General features: G+C 39.2%; 1 protein-coding gene across 1 annotated transcript in view; it reads right to left on the bottom strand.

Moving 5' to 3' along the window:
- Nucleotides 1–25,685, bottom strand: part of EGFL6 (EGF like domain multiple 6) — a 40,770-nt gene that overhangs the window by 11,446 nt on the left and 3,639 nt on the right. Inside the window, exons 2-8 of the mRNA XM_054056978.1 lie at nt 22,664–22,776; nt 20,523–20,615; nt 17,562–17,681; nt 13,607–13,726; nt 9,919–10,053; nt 8,414–8,536; nt 1,026–1,355 (exon numbers count right to left, since the gene is read on the bottom strand). Coding sequence (XP_053912953.1) covers nt 1,026–1,355; nt 8,414–8,536; nt 9,919–10,053; nt 13,607–13,726; nt 17,562–17,681; nt 20,523–20,615; nt 22,664–22,776 — 1,034 coding nt within the window. The remainder of the gene's footprint in view (nt 1–1,025; nt 1,356–8,413; nt 8,537–9,918; nt 10,054–13,606; nt 13,727–17,561; nt 17,682–20,522; nt 20,616–22,663; nt 22,777–25,685) is intronic.

Raw genomic sequence — 25,685 nt, 5'->3', positions numbered from 1 at the left:
TTTTTCTAGAGGACTTTAAAATTATATTTCTTTTAAAAAAGTTATACTTCCGTGTCTTTTCAAATCAAATAGCAATAATTTGAATGATAACTTAATTTCTGTCCATTTTTATCATTATGAAATATGATGCATAATTTTAATTATTGTGGGATAGTATTTTTTTTTTTTTCTACACTTTGGAAAAGAGAAAGTATAATGAATAAACTATTAGCAGGGTTTATTTTTCAAATTACATGTTTTTGTCACTCCCTTGGAGAATGTTTGACTAAGCCAGATATACTAAAAAACAATTAAAATACGTTTGGAAACTTTAAAGAACACAAGAAATTGCATAGCTTATAAGATAACAGCTGGAAGGAAGCACCTGAAAGCAGACTGAGGAAACCTATGTCAATGTTCCTAATAAATGACTAATGTCAGAAGTTAGGCAAGACTTCTGCTTAGATACCATCAAATGCTTTAAATTTGAGTGTGTCCATTCAGATAAACTCTCGCATTTAAACAGAAGGATACCTCCCTCCCGCCCTGTGATTTACGTCATTATTTTTCTGTTGTGAATGACATGGACAACAGTGGTGCCTGTTATGTGGTCTATATTATTTGAAACCCAAGGACGCCAAAGTCTATGTTTTTCCTCTGAACTACTTAGGATGATGAGTATGCCTATCACAAATCAAAACTAGTATTGTCTTACTCATAATGAAGCAGCACACTACCTTGCTTTGCTGGGACTTCCCTGAAGAAAATGGGGAGAAGCTATGTGCTATGTCTAAGCTGCTCTGAAAGTACAGTCTGCAGAGAGGCTGTCAGGATGATGCACTCCCTCTCTGCTCCCACTGACTGCAGATTCCCCTAAAAGGGAGGTTTGGTTACCTTTAGTTTCACCAGTAGGTGTGGTAGGTTGCTCTTCATTCTCTACGCTAAATTCTGTAAGGTAACGGTTGTAATGCTTCGTCATGATTCTGTTAGTGTTTATATATATTATTACATTGAAACCAGATTTTTTAAAAAATGAAGAAACTTACAAAAGACATCTCCTCTAAGGCTTTGCTCATAGTCAATTTGATTCTCAAAATCTTCTGTCCCCTCTTTGTCTGACTCTTCTGGCTCCTCTTCTGCAGTAGCTTCATTTTCTTTCTCTTCCTCAGCGTAGCTCCCACCGAGATCAATACCGTCTTCATAGTCCAATAACTGCAAGTGGGTCTTTGAAGCTGGTGTCATGCGTGCTTCTGGGATCATATTCTTGATTGCTTCATGCTTTTTCACACTGTTTTTATGTGCAACAAGTTGCTTAATTGTGTCCTTAGCTGTTCCAGGGATTCTTGCAATTTCCTTCACTGACTTTTCAGGGATAACTAGAAAGAAGAGGAAAACATTAAATATTCATCTAAGGAATCATTCATTCAGCAATGACATTTATAAATGGCACCATGGTGTCCTTTACGATGTCCAGAGACCCATGCAGCCAATTCTCTACAATGAGATTTAAGTTCAGCTCTGCACAGAACTGAATACGCATGCATGTGTTTAGCTCTGTTGTACAGACAATCATCTGTGGAAAGACCGAAGAGACCTGTCATAGCATCATTTGGACTCCTGAATATATTTTGAGAGGAGATACATCAAGCTGATCCATCACATTTCATTGTGAGGAAAGGGATTTTTAGTTCTAAGGAGTAAAGGCCGAAACTTCAGAGAGGCATCCAAGAATGCCAAATTATTGTGTTCTTGCAATTCCAAGGTGGACTTGAACATTAGTTCTAAATTTCCTGAGATTTTTACTATTTTATGATTCCTCTTGACTACAAAATACTAAGAGGACAACCAGATTTGTATCATCTTGCAACTTTGGATTCTGCTCAGAAATTCAAAGGCTGCCAGAAGTGAAATACTTAGGAGTGGGATAAAAGTCAATTGATTTTATTCAAATCTGTAAAAGAAAAGGAAAAAAAAGCCTGAATTACGGAGTTTCCCTATTATGGAGTATAATGAAGTCAAATATCCTTTATATCCAGGCAAAAACTTCAAAACATTCATTGAGAAGAAGACATTTTTTATATTTATATGGCAGCCCTGATTTTCAAATCATTCTTTCCTTGTAAGTGTATTCAGTTTCAAGACACAAGCCTCTTTTTTCTTTTAAAATTAAAATTTTCTCTTTCTACAATCACCAAACTGTGTTTGGATGCTTGAATAAGGGACATTTTTCACAGGAACCATTCAAAGATACCTTTCTAGGGATGTGGGGAAGCAGGATTGATTTTCCATCAGTGATGGGACCCAGCAGCAGCACAAAGGCTGGGGGGACAGGACAAGAGGGAATGGCCTCAAGCTCCACCAGGGGAGGTTCAGGCTGGACATCAGGAAAAAAATTTTCACAGAAGAGGTCATCAGGCACTGGCAGAGGCTGCCCAGGGAGATGGTTGAGTCACCTTCCCTGGAGGGATTTAAAGGATGGGTAGATGAGGTGCTGAGGGGCATGGTTTAGGGAGTGTTAGGAATGGTTGGACTCGATGACCCAGTGGGTCCTTTCCAACCCAGTGATTCTATGATTCTATGAAAGGGTTCCTTTGAGACAGTAAGTGGGCCAGCTGTTCTCTGTGTTCTCCTAATATAGGAAAATTACCAGTTTACATGAAATGAGGAGAGATTTTAGTTACGTACTACGAAAAAATTGCTTACTATCCATGCTATAGGATAGTAAAACACAGGAGCAAGCCACTTAAATGACTTGAACTTTATCACTAGCAGTTTTAAAAAATTGTTAGGCTACAATCTGTCTTTAATATGTTGGACATGATCTGCCACAGAGCAAAAGAACAGACTAACTGATCTTGTTTAGTCCTTTCCAGATGTATTCCTCTGTCACCTGACAAAGAGTGATGGCTCTTCGTGCTGATGGCCACATCGTAACTGAGGCTTAAAGCCAGGACTGCTTCGGATCAATTTATTCAAGGGCAGTGTACAGTACAAAGCAAATTCAAGGGAGAAACTATGGCAGTAGTGCAGTTGTTGCTTTTTATCAGCAACATCAGTTGCTGCTCAGCATTAGTCAAGGAACACCACTGTGCCGAAACTAGGTCTGGAAGGATCTGTGTGACAAATATGCAACTTTTAGAGGAGACATAACTCTGAGGAGTTCTAGTTTATGAGGTGATCTCATGCCACCACGAGGATTTCACTAGAGTTAACCAAGTCCCTCCCTGTCATAGTACCAGAGCTACTGAGGAAGAGTATCCTTGGGGTTTAAAGTCCATGGAAAAGGACTTTGAGCATGAGATAATGAGGCTTTTGAATCAGCTCAGGATTTCAGGACTGCTACGATGTGATCAGTTGGCATGTGATTAAATACTCAGCCCTTTAGTGTTGGTCACATCCTGAATCAGTGCAGGTTAGGAAGGACTGGTAAGTAGGATAGCACAACCATGTTACAAGCTACTGACAGCCTTCTGCAGTTTTGAGTCCTTCAGATGAAGTAACAAGGAAATAGTGAAAGCTGAGCAGTTCCAGTGTGGTGTACAAAGGCTCTTGCATAGATGGAGACCATTTCCACCAATGAGTCAGAATAGCCTTACGAACTGCTTCCTTTCTTTTGTTCTCCATCAGTCTTGATGCTCTAGTGCCTACAGCCTTTTGGGACTGCAGACGGTGGGAGAAGTCAGCTAATTTTATTTCCCTCTGCTTTTGCTGCCTAGTGATTGCATCATAGGGGCAAAAATATGTTTCTATTTTGCTCTTCACTTTGTAACAATAAAAACTTTATAGTAGCATTTTGGGACAGATGGACTAGACTTGTAACCTTGGATAGTACTTTTTTCCCTTTGCTTCTTTTCATAGAAACATAGCAGAAGGAAAAATACCAGTTAATAAAACAGAACTGTAGTAGGAGAAGGAGAAATGTCTCTGAATTTATATTGACTTCTGGAAAATACGATTCTATCACTGTGGATACATTACATTTTATTTACAGCAAATGCAACTGCAACATGCTATTTAGTATCCCAGGAAAAAAAGATCAGACTCTTTTGATGTGTTCACTGAAGTATTCAGATTATTTGACACTGCAGTTGGAGGTATAAAGTAAATGGATGCCAACAAAAAAATGAAAACTGAGGATTTTTTTTTCTTGTCCTTTGGATAAAACTTGTAGTCTTGCTTGTCAATTAGTTGCAAGTAAACTCTCTACTAATACTCCACCGAGTGAGTCTTTCCTTTGGAGGATGATGTCATGAAGGATGTAAGATTCTGTGGGTCTAAACTCAGAATGCAGCTATAAAAATTAACAGGAAAGCTTCGATCCAAACAAATTTCCTTTTGACAATCAGTAAGAAGAAACTTCAGGCTGTTAATAAAGAGGCTATGGAGATTTTCAAGCCATGACTGACTGCTCCGCAAACCTGAACATCTGCTTTTAGTTTCTGCTTTTAAGTCTTCCCAGTGAAATGAAAATTTCTTACAGCTCAACATAATAACATTTGTGGTGTCAGAAAATCAATCTCCTTGTATGTGCAAAACTAAGCAGTGCAGAAAATCAACTGACAAAAATAGGAAGATGAAAGATGATAAATCCCCATGTGCTTGCAGACTCCATTTTGCTGCTGCAGTATGAAAATATATCAGTAATATCCTGCTAATCCACATTCAGCTTTAGAGCAGCCTGAGGTGTGGATTTAGGACTTTCTATGGCTACCTATAAGTTGCAGGAGGAATAATCCTGTGTAAAGATAGACTCAGTCTGTTCTGTTGAATCCACTGCCTGTTGACTTGCTTAAATAAACAGCTCTCCTTCTGTGACAGTCTGAGGTGCTTCTGCTGAGGCAGCGATTTTTCAGGACCCTTCGCTCCAAGACATTTACATAAATGCACAGGTACTTCTCACAAACATTTATGTATTTATCCATCCATGTGACTGAAAGAGAATTTTAGAAAGTGAAAAGAAATGCACTGCATTTCATGCCAGCTTTTCTTTGTGTACCATCCATTGGGAAGCATGTAGATTAACGCCTCCTGCTCTTACAGTTTTGAGTTAGTGCCCTAGTAGGAAAACATCTCAGCTCTCAAAGGTATTTTGTTTCTTTGAATTAGAGAGAGGTGGAAAAATAAAGGCAAGTGGTGGTTAAGGGCTAAAAGCAAGGGCTAAAAGCAAATCTTTTCATCAGTTGATGTACAAGATTATAAGACCACAGAAATGGTTTAGTGTACAATGTCTAATGATCCAGCTGTGAGAGTTGAGTTGGAAAAAATACAGAGAGAATATGCCAGCGCCTGTCTCTGTGCTGAATTGCGTAGAGGGAAGTGCTCTGGGTATGATATAGGAGAAGCACAGAGAGTGATCCATTTTCCTCCCAGATGCCGTGTGACTGCAGCTCATATGCTGGCTGAAGCACTGAACATAAGGGGGCTGCAATAGGAGACAGCTTGCTCTACGCTCTAGCACAGCATCATGCTGCTTCCACCTTCACACCTAGCAAGATGTTTTAAAATCCGGTAAGAGGCTAGCCTTGGGGACTGGCTTACAAGTCCTTTGTAGCTTATGTACATAAAACTTAGAAAGGGGATAAGTGATATAGACAACCACTTACCATGTTTAGGGAGAGTCTGTAGATGTGGGTAAAGATTAGATCAGTGGGATGCAGTTTCAGAAATCTTCTAAAACATTTTCAACCTCATAATGAAGGATGCCTCTTTTATAAAACCATAAGAGAGTCTGGAAGCTTTCATAGTTAGGGTAAAACACAGATTCTAGACAATTAATCTCTTCTATGCATGATGGAATATCATGTAGTAATATATATTTCTAGCCTGTTTCATTACTTAAATTCTTAACATCCTGTTTGGGAAAGGATGCTTCAAGAAATCAGGACAATTTCATTATGCTGGACTGTTCTCAATACATGACTAAAGCAGCCAGCAATGCTTCCAGTAGGGAATGCGGAATGACATAAGCTTAAGTGTTATTTATTAAAGGATGACCGCAGTATTTAGCTCCATACTGAATTGAATGGTAAGCATCTCACCAGTGATATAACCAGAATAACCTTTTAAGCTTGAAATTTTATGATTTCAAACTCAACTCTTCTCAAGACTGGCAAATTAATAAGAAAGCAAAACCATATATGGGTTTTAGGGGTTAACCCATGAGAAAAAAAGGAACCCGAGTAATACGAGAGGGACAAATGGAGTTGCCATGATTGTGTATTGCCATTTAGATATGCAGCAAAATACAATGAAGAATAGTATCCTCTGTCTTCAGCCAGGCAATAATGACAGTGCTATTCTTGAGCTCCTTAGAGTGATGCCTGAAGGTTGTAGGCCCCAAGTTAGTACTGCTTTTTCCTGTTATTTTGTAGTTTACTACCAAAGAAGTGAGTAAAAAAATAGGTTCATTTCCACCCCAGGAACTCTAATTGCTTATGGAACCTTCTGAGACCCTATTCTTAAATAAAAGCTGGAATAGACATAGAAGCATGGGGTGAGAGAAATGTGGGTTTTCAATGCACAATAGGAAATCAGGAAACAGATGAAGCTGAGAACAGCAACAGATTGCAGCAAGATAGAGGCCAGATGTGGAAATGGCTAGGACCCATTTAGGGTGCATTTGAAAGGTTATGACTCTATGGATTCTCAAATGAAATGTGTGTTAGACAGCCTCCAATGTTTCATGTGTACAGAAGCATTAAATGGCAAAAGGATGCCTGAACAATCACAGGCTCTATCCATACAAGCAGCACTGTTTGCAGCCTGATGTTTCAGCAAGTTTCTCCTAAGTTAGTAAATTGACATAAAAATTAAATGAATTTCTCCCACGTTCTGTGCAAGAGTTTTATATTACCTTACTTACTAGGTTATTTGATAGCATGAGGAACTGTAGCCTTATAAGATTCATTATAAACAATGTGCTTAGTTACTCATTCCATACTCTGAAAATTAATCCATATATTAAAATATTTTTCATATTTTATGAAAAGTTAATACTGCCGCCACAGTAGTCACTTTTAGAGATAATTGCTATAAGGAATTAATGGTTCCCGGTGGAAATGAGATTTTCATGCTGTGGGAATAATTATGTGGAGTACTGACAGCATGTTTAAGAAGCCTTTCTTTTAGCTGCAGCTCAACCCCAGGCCCATCTGTTGGGATCTGGAGTGGGCTGCAGGAGCTGCAGTCGCTGCCACCAAAAGAAACATGTTAGACCTTGTACATAAATATATATGTATACATACAGTTTTAACATAGCACGGTCAAATACTTAACCTACAAAAACAATCTGATTGAAATCAGATGTTTTGAGTTGACCCTGGCAAAGATCTTCATGATTTTTAGATAATAAATAAATTATTCTAGTATAAAAATGTAAAACATTGTAAAATATCTCATGCCTGACATCCAAAGGGTACAAATGGCTTTGGAGTTGAAACTATTGATTTCAAACCAGTACCCATACTGACTGAATATATTAAATATTAAATGCAGAGATGATAATGGTTGATAAACTGTCATACAGATAAAGCACTATTCCAAATGCAGTGTGTCAAAATCAATGTGATATTGGAGGTTTCCATTGCTATTATAATGGGAGTAGGCACATGAATAATAGAGAGACTCAGAGAACATCTGTGAACATGAAATATAATCATAATATACACCCGATCAAGGGTTACTTGAGAAAGATCCAGTAAAAAGGTTTTCTATATTTTGTAGACTTCGTTTGCTATAGACAAGAGCTTTTAAAATGTTTTCATAACATCTTTTGTTCAAAATATTTGAGCAGGACTTATATGTCCTCCAAAGGAGAGACTATATATCCTCCTACTGAAATCCTGGGAGAAATCTCTGCCAGGTTCATTACAGGAATTAAATAAAAAGGTTCATTTTAAATATAGAGAAAAGATCTTTTTCGTTCTTTCTTCTTTGAGGGTCACATTCAGTCAGAACCAGGCAATGACATCTTAATATGAAGTCTTTAATATTGAGTAGATAAACATAGGCAAAATTATAATAAAAATAGTCTAGCACAGAAGTTGTGACATTTGTCCCTTCTCTCACTTTCTGCTAAGTTCTCTTGAAACCTCTAGAAGGAACTGCACAGCCGTCTAGGAGGCTAGCCATGAGAGTTTGAGGAAAATGCACAGTAGACTTTTTAAAGTAATGTTCTTTGTTTCTTCAGGCCAAATTCTAGTGATTACTAGTGATGCTATGAGACTTGGGAACTCAGGCAAAATGAATTTGAGCTAAGAATACTTGTATCAACTGTGCCGTGACTCACACAATAAGTATATTATTTCACGGGGAGGTTTGCCTTTGTTGGTATTGCAGCACAGTTCAGCATAATCATTCCTAGAAAATGCCCTACAGCCATCAATTATTGGAAAATAACAGTACAGTAATATTCCTGACATCCAGTGGTACTCACCAGCGCAATTGAATCCACTGCCTCGGTAGCCCTGTTTACATTTGCATTTGAAGGATCCTTCAATGTTGAGGCACTCTGCGTGGAGGTTACACCTGTGTGTATTTGTCACACATTCATTTACGTCTAGGGAAAGATATAAATGCTTTAGTGAAAGCTGCACAAAACCCCAAGCTTCATGATAGCTTGCTTGTGCTGGCTGTCTGCTTCCATGTATTGTAATCACTACTGTTAGACCAAGACAGTCCAGAGGCCATCGCAGGCAGAAGATTTCACACTAGGAGAGAATGCTCAATGTCAACTCCAACTGCACAACTAATGCCATATGCATCCATGGGAAATGTAGAGCATCCCAGTAAAGACAAGGTGAATATAGTGATTCTCTGACTCAGAATAGGATTCTAACTGTGGATTGTATACACTCTTCCATCAACAGAAAGCAAATGGCACCAAGAGAACGTATGACACCAGTTAAAAAAAAATCCCCAAATCTTGCCCACTTTTTCACTCAGTCTAGACAAAATGTAATTGAAAGTAACACTGAGCATGCCAAGATGCTGAGATCTTCAATCTACCTCTAGCATTCCAGCATACACATGATGCTGTATAAAAACAGTATCATCAGGAACACTACAGTAGAAAACACTATGTTCAATATACAGCAAAATGTAAAAGCATTGATGCTCTCCACTTCCATTATTTTGCTACATCACAAATATGCTTCTGATTTCTCCCACATGAGGGAGCCAACTTGTTGCACAAAGTTTTGCATGCCTTGCGTTTCACCCAGACTGTTTCGTCGTTAGCTGCTGGCAGGTCCACTCAGAAAGTGGGTCAGCTAGGAAGCAAGTAGCAGGAAGACTGACTCAAAAATATACAGTGTCTGAAAGTGAGATTCAGGTTTGCAGATAAAATCCTGACTACAGAGACCTCTCCAGTTTCCCCCCTGTGAACATATATTGTATGAAAAATTAAGTATTTTTCCACTTTAAGACCCTCAGGGTTTGCATCCAACAGGAAACGCAGACTTGAGTCTCCAAAACGTGCCTTATGGTCTCCCTCCCACCCCTAACTCCCAAGCTCAAGCAAATATAAACAAACCCCAAGAATCCTCTTTTGTATGCACTTCTTTTAGTATTTCCAACTCTTCCAGACCCACGTGTCATTCAACTGCTTGAACAATACTGCTGCAGTGCCTGCTGCAGTAACTTATACTTTGCTGTTCTTAAGCCATTCAACTAATGGATTGAAACAGCAGTAAAGTTGTTTTTACATTTGTTTTAACACCTGGACACATCAAGATAACTTTTTGCCTGTATTTATTTTTGCTTGGGAGATACTTAGGCATGCAAGAGAGACCTGAAAAGTAATTGAAATCTGCTATTTGCATTCTTTTTTTTCTCTGTCCATCCAAACAACTGTTTTGACAGTAATGAGGCCATTTGATTCACATCACTCATTAACTATGCAAATAAAAAAATGAGTCAAATCCATGGGCTAAATCTTACCTACACAGTCATAACGGCCACTGACATATTTCAGTTCATAACCAATCTGGCACTTGCAGTAGTAGCTTCCAAATGTGTTGATACATCTGCGGTTGTAAGAGCAGACAGCTTTGCCAGTGGAGCATTCATCGATGTCTAGAGCAGCAGAAGGAAGGCTGGTCAGATCCATGAGAACAAACAACGGGAAAGCAAGAACTAATTGGGGTTTGCATAGGAATGGTTTAGTCTAGGCTATCATAAGTTGCTTAATAAATAAGTCCTATCATTTCACATTTGGTGGTGGCTTTTGCATGTGGTCATATGAATGAAGCAGCAAAATGTTAACTAACTTTATGGAAAATTTTGAGATCTGGCACAGTAAAAGGGAAAGTGACAGGCTGTGGGATTCTCCGCACTGGGGACAATGATTTCCCCTGGGGTCATGAAGCCCAGTCAGGAAGAACTCCACAAATTCCATTATTTCCCTGAGAAAGGAAATGTCAGAGGATAGTTTAAGAATAAGCCCCAGAAACAGGAAACTTAGAGCAGCAGTAGCGCTTCCTACCGAATCCCCTGGCTGGGCTAAGTTAAGATGCAGCAGAGTCTCCAGACTATAAGTGGCCTGCCCAGCAAGACAGGTGAGAGGGATATATGGTATGGAAGGAACCTAAGAATATTATTCAACAACCATTGTAGTTAAATGTTACTAATTCAAGTTGTTTTGTTGTAACATCAAATTTAAAATAGTGTCAATCATGATATTTTGTATTTGTCCTTCCTAGCCACACTTTAGTACACAGCAGTAACTTTGCACGCTGCTGCCCTTTACAGCTTAGAACTGCTGTAAAGTGCAGATAGACACCATGGGGGTATTTTTATCATTTCAAACGTTGTTTTGTAGTGCTTAGGTGATCAGAGGGAAGCAGACAACCACAGAAAAATATTTAAACAAACCTGCAGTCCAAATTCCTACACATTTCTAAGAATGTCTGTTCTCTGGCCCTCGAGGCATTTCCAGACCTCTCCAGGTTCTCATTTCCCCATGCCTCTGCCAGGACCATGGTCTGTCACAAGCCAAAGGACAACCCTGCTGCACTCGATCCTAGCGAGAAGCTAATGTCTGCAGTGAATGCTAAAGACTCACTGTCCGCTTAGAAACAACAAGGTTAGGTGTAATTAAAAATTTTCATCTATAATTGCTATTTTTTCCTTTGCCTATGCACAGTAATAGCTCTCTAAAACTATCTGACACGGGTGCTGGTCTCTTCTCCTACGTAACAACTGACAGTATGAGAGGAAATGGCCTCAAGCTGCAACAGGGGAGGTTTAGATGGGATATTAGACAAAATATCTCTACTGAAAGAGTGGTCAAACATTGGAACAGGCTGCCCAGGGAAGTGCTTGACACACCATCCACGGAGGTGTTAAAAAATGTGTAGACGTCGCACTTCAGGACATGGTTTAGTAGGAGCATTGATGTTGTGCTGATGATCGGACAGGATGATCTTAGAGGTCTTTTCCAACCTTGATGACTCTACGATTTATCTGTTTATAGTGTTTCTCTGACTAATACCAGAGTACAAGAGCACCCTATAAGCTATTAAGCATCTATTATGTTATACAGCAGGAAGATGCTATCTCTCTCATTTTAGAGATGGAAAACTGATACTATACCACATGTCATGCAGAAAGAAGAGGTCTGGTGTTTCCAACCAAGAGACATACCTTTTTGTCTATTTTACCTTCTATCATATGTGCCAGCATTCTTCAAAATCCATTTGAGCAGGTAAGGTAAATACAAACAAACTCAATACAAAAGAATAAAAATAGTTGCCTCAATAATTCAATAAGAGATTTAAGATTTGTCTTTGTTTGTCTATTGTATTTAAATACATACGTCTGCAATGTTCACCTTCAAATAGCTCTTAAGTAATTCAAACGTTAACTGTGACTGGTGGTAGTCTGAGAGCCTTGCTGATTACTCAAAGCAGGACATTTCCAATTTTCAACTCATTTCATTTGAAAGAAAGAAATACTATTCTCATGTTGGAGTTTTTATAGTTTGGAATTCGAGCCAAGTATCCATATTTATTTGATAGCTCCTGAAAACAGTAAAGTAGTCCCAGGCCATATGACCTTCATATGTGATGATACTACAGCTGTGTGTTAAGGAGAACAATCCAAATAGTAACTGTCCTTCTACACAGCAGTGTCTCTTGAAGTGTTGAGTATAATATTGTTTTGGCCATTGGAACTAAATTTTTCTTTTTATGTTTGAGTGTTAAACCTCTCAACACCTAAAACATTCCTTAAGCTGTAGAAATCATTCAACCAGTATATATTGGTAAGCTGAATCTGAAATGGATTAGCTACTGTTATTCTTTGCCTATAGGTATCATGTCCAAGTTGCCCTTTATGATCTGGAGTTGTACCACTGTGACAGAAATAATGTAAAATATCTGAAATCATCAATATCATTAGGTATGTCACTAAAGACATTTTAGTAAGAAGCACCTGTAATTCTGGTTCAACTCCTGTGCTAGTAAGGTAAGACCAGGTAAGACAAGCTAGATTGGAAAAGAGGGAAAGTAGGAAAGAAGGAAACAAAACTCATTTTCTGGCTTTGTTGTTTTAATCAAAATTGTTCAAATCTACAAGTTTGCATTTTGCAGGAAAATGTAGTTACTGATTCAAAGGGACAAACTGCATTTCAAGAATTAGCTAAAGCTATCCTAAAAAATCAACCTGAAACTGAAAATCCTTTTGTTTTTTTCACATACGAAGCTCTGCTGATGGTCCTATTTTAAAATGAAATGGCATAAAGCACACACAAAGCAGTATTTCCCTTAAATTTAATATAAAGAACATCTGGTGTGAAAAATAAACACTTTCAGAGCCTTTCAGGTTTGTCTGTGAAGAACAGCAACAAGAATATTCCAGCTCTTGGAAAGATGCCTGGACAGACCCTGGATCTAATTTATAAGGGCACAGGTCTGCTGATGTTGGGGTTGTTCATGGCTCCTGGATCATCCCTTCCTTGAGGAGCCAGCAACTCCTCCCTGACATGCTCTTCAGTGCCCCTTCTTCTCTAGTTGTTGGAGTGGTCCCTGCTTTGGTGGGTTTGTTTCACATCTGTTGGGTTTTGAAATGAGTTAATTTAGCTCCAGTATTAATATGGATACAATTTCAGCGTTTGATTCAACGCTGCAGCACCGCTTTTTCAAATGAAAAGAATGGTATCACAGACACTACCAAGTGTTGTAACAATGTTTTCAGGAAAACATCAGGTTAAGACGCCTGGAGAAAAATCTAAAAGTTTGGATTGTGGGTTATCACAATAAAAGAAAAGCCCATCCAAACATAATCCCAAATCCTCCAATTCATATGTCAATAAGACAGCTTTGTGCAGGCAAAACATTGTAGATCTCAGAGCAGGGAGAAACTGAATCTGTTAATGACTCCAAATTATATAAAAACATGTAATTATTTATTGGGGATGGGACTCACCCAAAGAGTGAGACACTTACAGGGCCAATACTATAGGAACTGTTCTATAAAAAAGGATGCAAGCTTTATATCACACTGTGAGTAACAAAAAGCATTATTTAAGCAAGTGAGGAGAGCTAGCTACTTATTAATCTTTCCCCAGACCCTTAAGTTTTTTGACATCGTATAGAAAAGAAGTTGAGAGTGAGCTCTTTAACCATACCAATGCATGTTCTTCCATTTGGTCCTAGCTGAAGGCCACCTGATGGACAAAGACATTGTACCTCCCCTTTGACTTCTTCACATCCATATTGGCAATTCACCATGGCACATGTCCTAGAACCTGAAAACAGTATTTAAAAGAACAAAAAGAGCAAAAATACACGGCTGGGATCACACTTTAGATCTGGATGAACCCAGAAAATTAATCAGAGCAACAAAATTCCATTCATCATTAATCAGCTGTTCATAAATTAACACATTAATAATTCAGCAGTCTGTGAGACAGATCTTAAATTCTCCCTCTGTTTCACTTTTATCCACCCTTATTACTTCATTTTTCTCCTCTATTCCCATTTCTGTGACTTCTTACCTACTGGCTTACTTCAAAGACAGAGCTGCTCGAAGAAGAAAAAGGTGGGGGTTTAAAAAATATTTTCCATTGTGACAGCTTTACCATACTGCTGTTTGGCAGTGAAATGCTTTTGTTGCTTACCGTTAAACAATGCTTCTAGTATAGAATTTGATTTTTAAAACAATTTAGCTTGATAGACTTATAAATTGCCCTTTATTTTGATCCTTTATGGAACAGATATTTGAATCTAGAGAGACACTACGCAGAATAGAAGTCTTGGGTGCACAGGCTGGTTAGGAGTGTGAATTATTACAGATGACTTTGATTAGCCTCTCAAGAGAACTGTAAGGTCTGGAAGATCTGTGAGAGGTTAGAAAAGCGAGAGTATTAACTACATAGGAAGATGTTTCTAAAACCCTGGAGCTATCCAGAATGCATCAGTGTTATGATGCCACGGAGAGAAGTAGTATTTGAAAGTGTCTAGTGGAACAGATGGAGGTGTGTGCAAAGAAAGTATTTCCAGCTACTTCACTCTGGTAGTGTTTAGGGAAACAGAAATGTGTACAAGTTCCTTGTAAATGAAAAGCCTGGAACAGCTGTCAGTTTATTAGAGACAGAAACCAAGAACTTTAGTACTGGTTACTGCTTAGCTAGAAAAATATAAGAAATTTATTCCAAAACCTGACATATATTAACATATTAGAGGTACGGGCACTTTTAGGATATGTAATAATGGAGTGTATAGAAAAGAAAATGATGCGTGCAGGTGCATATATAGCTACAGCCACAATATTTGTGATTCAAATATAATGCATATTAGTTCTGTGTGCTATAAAAATTAATCTGATTGATGCTAAAATTATTTTTCTTAGGATGGTTTGTTTAGATTCTGTGGCTACGTGATAAATATTCAAGGCCTAGAATTCACGGCAAAATTATTTCATAGGATGGGTTTCAGTTGGAAGAGACCTTAAAGATCATCTAGTTTCATCTCCCCTACCACAAACAGGGACATCTTCTACTAGATCAAGTTTCTCAAAGCCTCACCCAACCTGGTCTTGAAAACCTCTAGGGATGGGGCATTCACAGCTTCTCTGGGCAACCTGTTCCAGTGCCTCACCAGCCCCACACTAAAAAATTTCTTCTTGATATCAAATCTAAATCTACTCTCTTTCAACTCACAACCTTACCCCTCATCCTATCACTCCACTTCCTGATAAAGAGCCCCTCTCCATTTTTCCTGTAGGCATAAAATGCAAAAGCATTTTACTTTTGTATGAATGAGAACATGTGCAGTAACAGGAGGTAAGAGTTAGAATAAGACATACTGTAAACCATACTACTTTGCCACAATATCTACTTCGTAAGAGGCAATAAAGAAAGTTAACAAATATGCTCTGTTTTCTCTTATGTTTGAAGGTCCTATTCCTGGCTTTGGTTAGACATAATATTGACTTAGTTGCACTGCTAATCAGATCTACTGCAGGAACTCCTGCAGAACTTGATAGATTTTGTGTTAGGTACTAGCCTACTAACTATTTTAAGCAATGGTTCTCTGTGGCCTAAAGCCACATTCTTCTGATACGCCACTTCCAGCTCCACGGTCTCCTGGCATCCTTGCAGATGAGCCTGACTGCTCAGACTAGGTGGACTTCTTTTTGTGAAGTAGTCCTACATCATGGAGAATCTGATTCAAAAAGAGCAATGATGCACTCAAAATGTTTGCCAGAATAAAAGAAGGAGATTCTATAGTTGGTTAAATAATTTAATCTGAGCAGAAGCTTATGTTAACATCAGGTGAAATGGGAGGCTAGCAGACTTAACCAAGAATTATTTCTACTTGACTAAATAATCTACTACTTCATTTTATAATCATAGTTTCCAGTTAAGAAAATAAAGACTCTTTGGAACCGGAAGGTGGCAGATAGGTTTGGAAATGAAGCACAAGGTGGATGAACATAAAGGGATTTGCCTCCTTAACTAGGGCTGTGAAGACTTCCCTTCTGTGGGAATCCTTCTTTTCTCCCCCGAAATTTGGTTTCATTCTACATCAGCATTTATTGGTGTTCTACTGAAAAATAATATTTTCATGTGCCAAACTGAAACACAAGCTTCAGGGCTCACAGCTCTTTTGCCATACATATATGCTCAACACTGGCCACCACTGCCTCTGAGAAATTCAGTGTTTTGTGCTGGCTTAACTGAGGGATGATGCAATGGTGCATTTGGTACAAATGCAGGGTTCCTTAAATCAGGAAACCAGTTCTGAGCTAAGACTGGCTTAAAAATAATCCAGCAGAAATGGTTAGTAACAGCCTAGAGCTAGTCTTCTCACTTGGTTCAGAAGTGTGGCTGCAGCAAGTGTTTGTACTCAGAGGAGGGGCGAGTGAGAAAAGAACAGAATAAAGCTGCTGCTATGCTCAAAGGAAAGCAAGACAGGATAGTTTCTTGTGACTGTAGGTCTGGCTTCTGCTAACTTTAGTTGTCCATAAGACAGTGGTCCTACTGAAAACTGCTTGTTGTATGATGGCAGCAGACATACAAATTATCTTTGACAGCAATTTCAGTTTCCCTGCCACCAGCAAGAGAGTAGGAGGTCTGGCTTTTGTGTCTGTTCCAGAACTGCAGACCCTTCACTCTTGTGAGTGTTGGCAAGGCAGGGTATTTTTACCAATTATCTCAAATCTGACACCTTGCGTGGTGTGTGATTGTCTCTAAGGTTTGGAGATCAAAGCCTTTCAGAGTTTATGGTTCTCTGTCATAACCGAGGGAAAGACTGTGCTACAACCTGCGCAGCTCGGTCTACTGCTTCAGGTCAGACCTCTCAAGCAGATTGTTCTGCTGGTGGGACCAGCTAGCTTCCTTGTCCAATTGATGCATCTGCTCCAGTCCAGGAGACTGCAAGAAAATGCTATGACCATGTTACCTAAAGTTCTGTGAAATTCAAAGCCAAAATGCTCATATGGAACAACCCAGGTGAAGAAAAAAAAAAGTATTTTCTACAGAGAAAATAGTGTAATTGAAAAATATGAATCTTCTTCAGGTCTGAAAAATCAGGTTGACAAAGAGAGCAGAATATTTTCCATTTAATGATCGTTTAAAGAAAAAGAAAATAGGTAGAAAATACAGTTCAGGTAAGCCTTAGCTCAGTGAACAAATGTTTGCAAGAAGCTGGCAGCAAGTGTGGGATGCGTATCAGCGCTCATATAAAATAAATGAATCAAGAAGCACAGAAAGGTAAAGCAACAGCATGAAATTCAGCACACTAAAAAGTAGTCTTTATTAGTGCTTTGCTTCATAAATGAAATGGTATAATTATACACCAAGGTTATATTATACTTCACCTGAAGTAACGCTACCAAATATTTTTACTTCTTGCCGGACAAAAAATCCTCCGAACACCAAAATACAAATACAATTCAGTTTACTTTATCCATATACTGCCAAACAGAAAGCCTCTTTCAGCTGATGACAGCGCCAGAGAGCTGAGGTGAAGAGACTATCCTGAATATGCTAAATCCATTCATCACAAGAAGAAAACCTGCTGGGATCAAACGCAATTGGGTGAATTTGGTGTGCCTGTCCTATTAGTTTTATTACTTACTTGCACATGTGCCATCTGGCATAAGCATGTACCTGTTGAGACAATAGCACTTGTAGCTGCCATGTGTATTCATACATCTGTGTTCACAGGGACGTGGTTTCAATCCACACTCGTTCAGATCTGCAGAGATCATTGGAATGAAGTGAGTGCTGGGTTTAATATACATATATTCATACATATAGGTGGATAGCATTGCCTTGAATTCCCCACAGCGGAATTGCCTGAATTGAAAATGAGCCAGCCCCTATCAAGACAAGAGTTTAGCAGACCATCTGGCTGAAAGACTGCTAGCAAAACTAACACAGACAGACTTCCACACCTGAAAACCTAATGCAAACTCTGGCCACATCTGGCAGCTTATTAGAAAGAACTGAAGGGGTGGGGGGAGAATTGCGGTTACTCTGTTTTCTGGGAGTTATTCTTCTGGATTTCTCTAATTTTAGCTGGAGATTTCAGTCCTCCAGCTGATCTCTGTACTAGAAAGGCAAAAAACATAAACCTAAGAACAGAAAATCAGCTTGAGATAAAATGAAACAAAGATCTATTTTTTTTTTTCAGAGCTACATGTTGGTACCAAGGTTACCAGGGCTGAGGTCTCTAGCAAAGATGAAATACAGCATATAAAAATCACTTTAAGAATAAAATGTCAGATCTCAAAAAATCTTGAAATCCTGAGAATAAAAGCATCCTAAATCTTTCTGAAAATCCAGCATTTAAAAGACTTTGTGGAAGCTAAATTAATTTCAAATTCCCAATAGATATCTTTCATGGGGAGAAAAGCAGACTCCTAAAGAGTTCGACTTGTGTGGTTAAGGCAGAGCCGTGCTGACAATGGTATTGGTCCTAGGACAATGGGACAGCATCTGTGCTTGTGGCTTCTGTGAAGTGACACCTCTACCTCTTGTATTTTTAAAACTTTATTAGCAGACAGACAGAACTCATTAACAAAATGCACCAGCATGTGCAGGCCTTTCTACATGTGTTCAACAGCAGCGCACATGACCAATAATATAATTTCAACAAAGATGCAACTCTCCAAACACTGAGCTCCATTCCTAATGGGAGAAGCATCTGTTCTCATGCTTATGAGCCCTGCAGAGCACAGAAAAAACTCCAGACCATTCAAAGCAGACCATAAACTTTGTTGTGGCTATCCATGTGCAGATGTGGTTTTTTACAGCTCAGTCCCGGAAAGAAAAAAAGGGTTGCACACTATTATTTAAACATAGGGTCTGTTTGAAAAGGACAACCTATCAGACTGCAAATCACATTGAATTTTTATGCTACTGTCACTCCACTAAGTAACCAAGACTCTCTTAACAAGGAAACTAGAGGGCAACAAAAGTTATTCCACTTAAACCGTACATTTTCAAAAGTGCTTAGCTGTACCCATCTTGCACAGTGCACAATGCTGCACAGACAGCATACACAGCTGTAAAAGAGAACCTATGGAGATAAGGCTAATTTAGATCAGACTCAGTGGCAGACTAATATAGTCGCCTTATCGCGGTTATTTTAGTTAGCTCATGCTGAGCTTGCTCAGCAGGGCATCCTGCTGTAAGGACAGACCAAGGCTACGCGTGCCAGTAAATTAAAAGTGGCTCTGAGCATCCCTGGCTGCTGGAACACGACCACCTATATGGCTATACTATCAAAATAGCTCTGGGACATTTCTGGCCTGTGCCAGCCACGACTTTACTAAAAAATTCCTAGCCATGCTTCAGAAGGTAGAAAAGCCCAGGGAGGTAACAGGTAATTTGCACATGTAGGTCTGCATAGTCCTTCTACCGAGCCTGAGACTCTGAATCTACTACAAACGTGTAGAACTGATCTCCTTGCAGGGGAGGGCATATCAAATCCAGCTGGTGTTACTGCAAAGAAAACACCTACTCTGTTGCCTTTTGATAACATTTAAGATGTCAAATAATTTTTAAGATTATGCTTCTGGGTTTAAAGGATGAAGTTGTGATACCAATATATCTATTTCACACAACCCAGCAGCTGTTTCACTTTCATCTCTAGTGATACTGAGGAATTAACTTGTTTGCCTGTAAGCAACATCAAAAGTGCAAAAGATGGAATTTTCTAAAATAATGTACATTATAGCTTTATAACATAGTTTGTAAGATATTGTGTAATCGATGGTTTGTTTAAAGACTGCAAAATGCGGTTTTAGCATGCAACATTTTCAAGCAAAGACTGCAGGGGCTTAGGAAGGTAGCATGGACAGACCCATCCATTCCTGTGGCCTTTGTTCTTCCCTCACAAGATCTGCAGTTCGTTCACCCGCAGTGCAGTAGGATGGCTTCTCTCCATGCAACCTGCTCTTTTCATAGAGGTCTTACATATTGGAGCAGGGAAAAAAAGCTGAGTTTTCACCAATATGTTAGCTGAAATATTTCCATGTCTAATTGCAAGTTTGTGGAGAGAAAATGGGGTATTCAAAGTTTCTGAATATGCAATTCTACGGACTCCCAATTCTGTGTTTCCAGAACTACCAATCAGTGTATGCAAACAGACAGCATTGGCCCAGGCAGCTTGTGAAATTACATTTCTAACATATAGTTGCACGACTTTCTGATGAGAAGGGTGGTTAAGAGTCACATGGGTTGCTGGTTAAGAAAATAACATGGGTTCTGGATTTTAATTCCAGCTGTTCTAATAATTTCCTATGTAATCCCTCCATGCTTTAATCCTGTAGGTATATATATATATGACAGTTTCCCCTTTTCATCAGCTTCTAGGAGACACATGATATAGACTCAAATTTCTGAGTGCAGAAGGAGGCTTAGAGCTTTCCTGGGATGTTGGAGATGCAAGAGCCTTAAACTCTAAGCTCTTTTTTGTAAACAAAACCATCTTGTTTTACTAGTTTGGAAGATGACCCAATCCATAGTACAAGATAAGGAGGCAGAACATCAACAGTATGCTTTCTGGAGTAATAGCCCCATCTGCACAAACCTTGGTTACAGGTTTTTCCTGTAAATCCAGGGAAACATTTGCATTTGTTTGGTCCTGTGCACTCGCCATACTTGCAGCCATGCCCACAGATAGCTGGAGGAGTCAGGCAGGGAAAGGAGAGAGAAAAAGAGAAAGTTAGATATACTCTGTTTGAGAGCACTGCCCCTGCTTAGTTGCCTAAAAACTTACTGTACAAGGCCAACATCCTCCATACCTTCCCCTCTAATAATGTGGAAATGGTAGCTACTGATCAACGCTTTATTTTTGCTGGAGAAAAGCAACACTAACATGGCTTACACAAGTGTGTGCTATTCCAGGTTAGTAAAGATCTGGAAAAGAAGGGACTCCTTTTAGCTCTCTCCTTCCTGCTTTGTCTGTCATGCTTACAATTCACATTTGGTTTTGTGCTCTTGCCTTTTTCCTATTTTTAAGAAGCCTTCGTGAGAAGCAGCTAGCCAACAGCTTGCCTTCCTACACTTGGCATGTGGAGTAGGAGAGAGGCAACAGCACTCACCTGCAGCTAAAGGAGACGCATTACCCTAAAGCAGTTTTCCACTCTTGGATCTTCTCACTTAGATCCAAGGAATATGTCTATCTGATGGTGGAACACCCAGAGTACATCTGCAAAATGGTCAGGTGTCTATCCTTATCACACATCCCAATATGTATAATTGCATCAGGTTTACAGTCACTTGAGAGAGCTGTGCTTAGCCTGGATGCATTAGAAAGTAAACATTTTCTAACTCTCAGTCCTCCAGATCATTAATTAAAAATTAAATGCTGACTTCACGAGGCTTAATGCTCCTAAAGTCAATGTGATTGTCTACATGAGGGTTAATTAGGAAAAGCAAAACCAAACATGCATTTAAATCAAGACTAACTCTGGAAAACCAGGAAAAGAGTAGGCACCAAGATGCACATCTCTCTACTTTGTGTAATTAGCCTGCTAAGCAAACTGTAAGAAAGTCACAGTGTTAGTTACTCTATAGTAAAATTCTTAACTGCTGAAGAATACTGCTGAATTCAAATATTTTCCCTACAGTTAGAAATTCAGTGAGGTGTACTAGCTCTGTGCATTAAGGCATATCTCAACACTACCTATACTCCTCAATGCAACATGGCATAGTGCAAGATCAGCTGAGTATTAACACTGAAGAAGAGAACACCACTGCATCAGGATTTACAATGCAGTATTACATTATAGTTTGCTTACAGAAATCTGCCAAAGAAGAACCTAAAAAGTTTGTGAAATCTGAATTTCACCAAGAAACCACACTTTTGCTTTACAACAGGACAACTTATTCAAGGGGCAATTGAAGTTACATTTGCCAGTTGTTCCTCAAAGTATTCATTTTCATGAGAACTAAAGTGCTACTAAGCAATGCATAAATAGAGTTTTTTGGCATCCTTCCCCTTTAGACATCAGCCCCTATTCAAATTCACCAGATACGCTATGCCAAACTCTCTGGGACAACAGGTGCAACATCTGAGGAAGATTCCTAAAATACATATTTTACAACTTTTTTTTGTGTTTTGCCCAAGTGCAGCCAGAGAGAGATTCCACATCACCTTCTCCTTAGGATCTACGGACCTTTAACAAATTGGTAAGGTCTTAAAAGTCACTGACTCTTCATCGAGCCAACAATCCAGAACGCTGGCTGGCTACCCAAGCTCAAAAGAGGTGTATTTATTGCTTGAGTTTTATTTATATTTTTAGAAAGTTAAAACCTCCTTGTTCTCATAGGCTGTGTACTTCTGAAGATAAAGGATACTAACTGATAAAAAGTAGCCCACTCTAGTGGTCCATGTGTAGCATTAGAAGATACTGCATTTTTGGCACTTACTAGACAGCTGTATCATTTATAAGCACCGAGCAGGGCTGTGCAGGAGAGAATAACAGATGGTCCCTTCTGGACCTAAGAATTTTTGAATATGTATTTTATTGTTCAGTGTTATTTACCCAAAGCTCTGCTTTTTGAGGATATGATCTCAAACATGTTTGATTCATTCTTTCAGAGTTAAAAGATTTCACTCCTCAGAAACTTTCTTTATGTAACTTCTGGCAGACATACATAGAATCCCTTTATAAGTACCAAATACATGCACTCGGAGAGAAAACAAGCATGAAGTGTTAATGTTACCTTCACAGTGGCCCTTGTTGTTCTTTTTCCAGCCATAACAGCAATCCAACCTAGAACCATAGCGACATACCCCAGGCTGGCTCACAGTCACCAGCTGCCCACGAGCTCTTGAGCTGTGTAAGGAAGGATAAACACTAGCTCCAGCAGACACACACATTTTAATCCATTGCTCCATATACTGCTTCGTATGTTTCCCTCAAGTATTATCTACTGTCAGGCATTTTCATTTCATGAAACAGGAATGCAAAGTTGCATTTGGTTGGAAAAATGGGAGATGGGAATGTTTCGCATAACATAAATCCTTTCTAATGTGAAACATAGCAAAGGCAAAAAATACAGCCAGGTCTCCTGCTAGAATGAGTCATTTTTAATATGAGTGAAGTCAATAGAGATACTCCAGCTTGTTTCACATTAATCTGGATCCGGATCTTGGATGTATAATACTTTATCTGACAGTGCTATTGCTTTGAATGAGGAAATAACGACCCCACAGCAAAACAGCTTTCTGAGCATCAGTCAGTCCCAAAAAAGCTAGTGACTTGCAGGTTCATAACCAGTGCGTATGTGCAGATTGATTGCATAAGCACCGACAGTCCCGTGAATTCTGGTTGCACGGGACGCCCTGACTATACAAATTAATGTTAATTTAATCTGCCAACAAATCCAGCAGGTTCAAAGTCGCTGTGCAGATCAACAGCTGCCAGAGTTGGAAACCCTTCAATGTTAGTTGCCAAAATTGTAAGTCTGATGGAAATCTACGATTTTCTAAGTCATCTAGACCTAGTCTATGCTGCAATGGCTCCCGTGATTCTGGTTCTGCTCTCCTTCTGCCTGCTGTTGTTTAAGTTCTCCATGGTAACCTGCATGTCTCCTTTATGAAATTCTATTCTTTATCCAAAGTCCTCTATCCCCACCGCTTTTTTTGCCAGGCCATAATTTAAAATGCACTTTCTGCAAAGAGCCCAAAGTGTTGTTTCTGGCACAGAAAATACCTTACCTGCAAGAGCTTCATAGCAAGTGGTTTAGGGCATTGAGAGGGGCAATATATAGCAACAAACATCGCCATGGTGGGAAAAAATATGAAAAAAAATCAACAGGCCAGGAACTTCCACATTTTTTAGTCTAATGCGCAGCAATGGCCTCCTTGCTTTACTATATATCCTTGATTTGTACATATCCTCCTGTGCTTATCTGTGATGGCTGCACTCTTATTAGAACAGTTACTGCAAACATCACTAAGATAAACTAATGAAATAAATACATGCGTACACTTTAAAGATATAAGAAGTTACTTTGGAATTTTCTTTAGTAGTAGGACCACTGGAAAGAGAAAGGAGTTCAGAGGGAATTCATAAGTTGATGTATCTGAGACGAATCTGAATAAAGAGAAGGTTCTCATATCACCTGACAGGTAAAAAGCCTTTGGTGTTGGAACAGATTGTTCAGAAGTCACCCAAACTTTGGCATCAACCCAGTGGTACATTTCACAGGAGTACATACTCAGAGAGGAGAAAGAAGTGCATGGAACAGCTATGACACCTGTAGGTGTGTCTAATAGAAATCAGCACCCTGCCTCTGGATTTATAGACGACAAAACAACTTTTTTCCATTTTGTTCATCCAAATGCTGCTGGCTTGTATCACTTACAAGTATACAGGGTAAAGAACATGTGATCTTCCTACATGCTAGAAAATACTTTTGAATTCACCTGGATAGTAAATATATATTCTGCTTACACCCCAGGAAATCCCCTTGAATGCAGCTGGATAGTGCCGTGACTTTCCTGGAAGGTTAAAATGCATAATATATGGAGGAAGCAGGATCTTGTTACTTTCCAAGGGGTTCTTATTTCCACAGGAAGACAAACTAATTCAGTAACATTTTATTCAATAAGTCACTTAAAAATCAAATAACGAAAGTATCTTTGCAATGTATACAATATCTCATAGGATTTCAGTACAAACTTCTCTTAAAACTGGGAAGAGTTCCACAAAATTACAAATAAAATGAACATAGCTGAACTTTATAGATACTGCCCTGGACAAGGGCTTTCAGTTGTTCTGACTTCCACAACAAGCACAAACTTAAAGCCTAACTTTGGCAGTGGGAAAGGTCAAAGAGTTCAATGAGAGCCCACCCAGATCCCAAAATCTGGGAGGAAAACCAGTTTTGCCAAGTTAGTTGCCCAGAGTCATAAAGAACCACCAGTCATCAGCTCAGCTGTTGCTGTCAGGAGTTGAGCATTTTATACGGAAGAAATAATATTTAGAAAAGGGACATCCTATCAGACCAGCAGATCCTTTTCAGGAGAATATGGCATGGACCCTCCTGGAAAAGTAATGCAGACTGGAAACATCAGATGTTTCTGATCCCTCCTTATACGATATTCTTATAAGATTCCATAGGGAGTACGTAGAAGCCTCAGTGAGATTGCTGTGCTTGTCACTGTCTGCTCAGCACGCGAAAAATGTGTAACCTTGAAGAACCTGCAGGCTAAATACTTGATTGAAGAAGAAAGGCAAGAGAGAGTGGGCTGTGCAGGTCGGATTGCTGTGCAAGTCAGTGGCAAGAGCAGTTTCTGCACTTCTGGTGAAGAACTCTCTCCTCTGAGAGTTGGCAGGTTATAGCACTGGTGCTAAAGCTAGCAGATGGCAGACTGAGCCGTTCAGGGTGTCCAAGCAGCAGAGACATAACCAATTTTATGTGACTGTGACACTGCTGACACTAGTAGGATGGCATTTAGCAAAGAACGTTGCAGATGAATAATAACAGCTTCTACAATAATCCAGGGTATCCTTAGCAGAGGTGACAGAAAGAAAGAGCTGGCTCTTTTAGCCATCATGCTGGGAGCCACTAGCAGCATTGTGCTGCATTGTGTACAGTTATTAACATGCATGGTGAAGAAATATGAATTATATATGGTATATATGATGATAAAAGCTATGAAGAATGACCTGTTTTACAGAGGATGAGAAGAACTTGGCTTCAGTTGAGCAAACCAAAAACTGAGAGGGGATCTGAT

This window comes from Cuculus canorus, chromosome 1 (genome assembly GCF_017976375.1).
Source record: "Cuculus canorus isolate bCucCan1 chromosome 1, bCucCan1.pri, whole genome shotgun sequence".
Lineage (NCBI taxonomy): Eukaryota > Metazoa > Chordata > Aves > Cuculiformes > Cuculidae > Cuculus > Cuculus canorus.
This window is presented reverse-complemented; position numbering and strand designations above follow the sequence as displayed.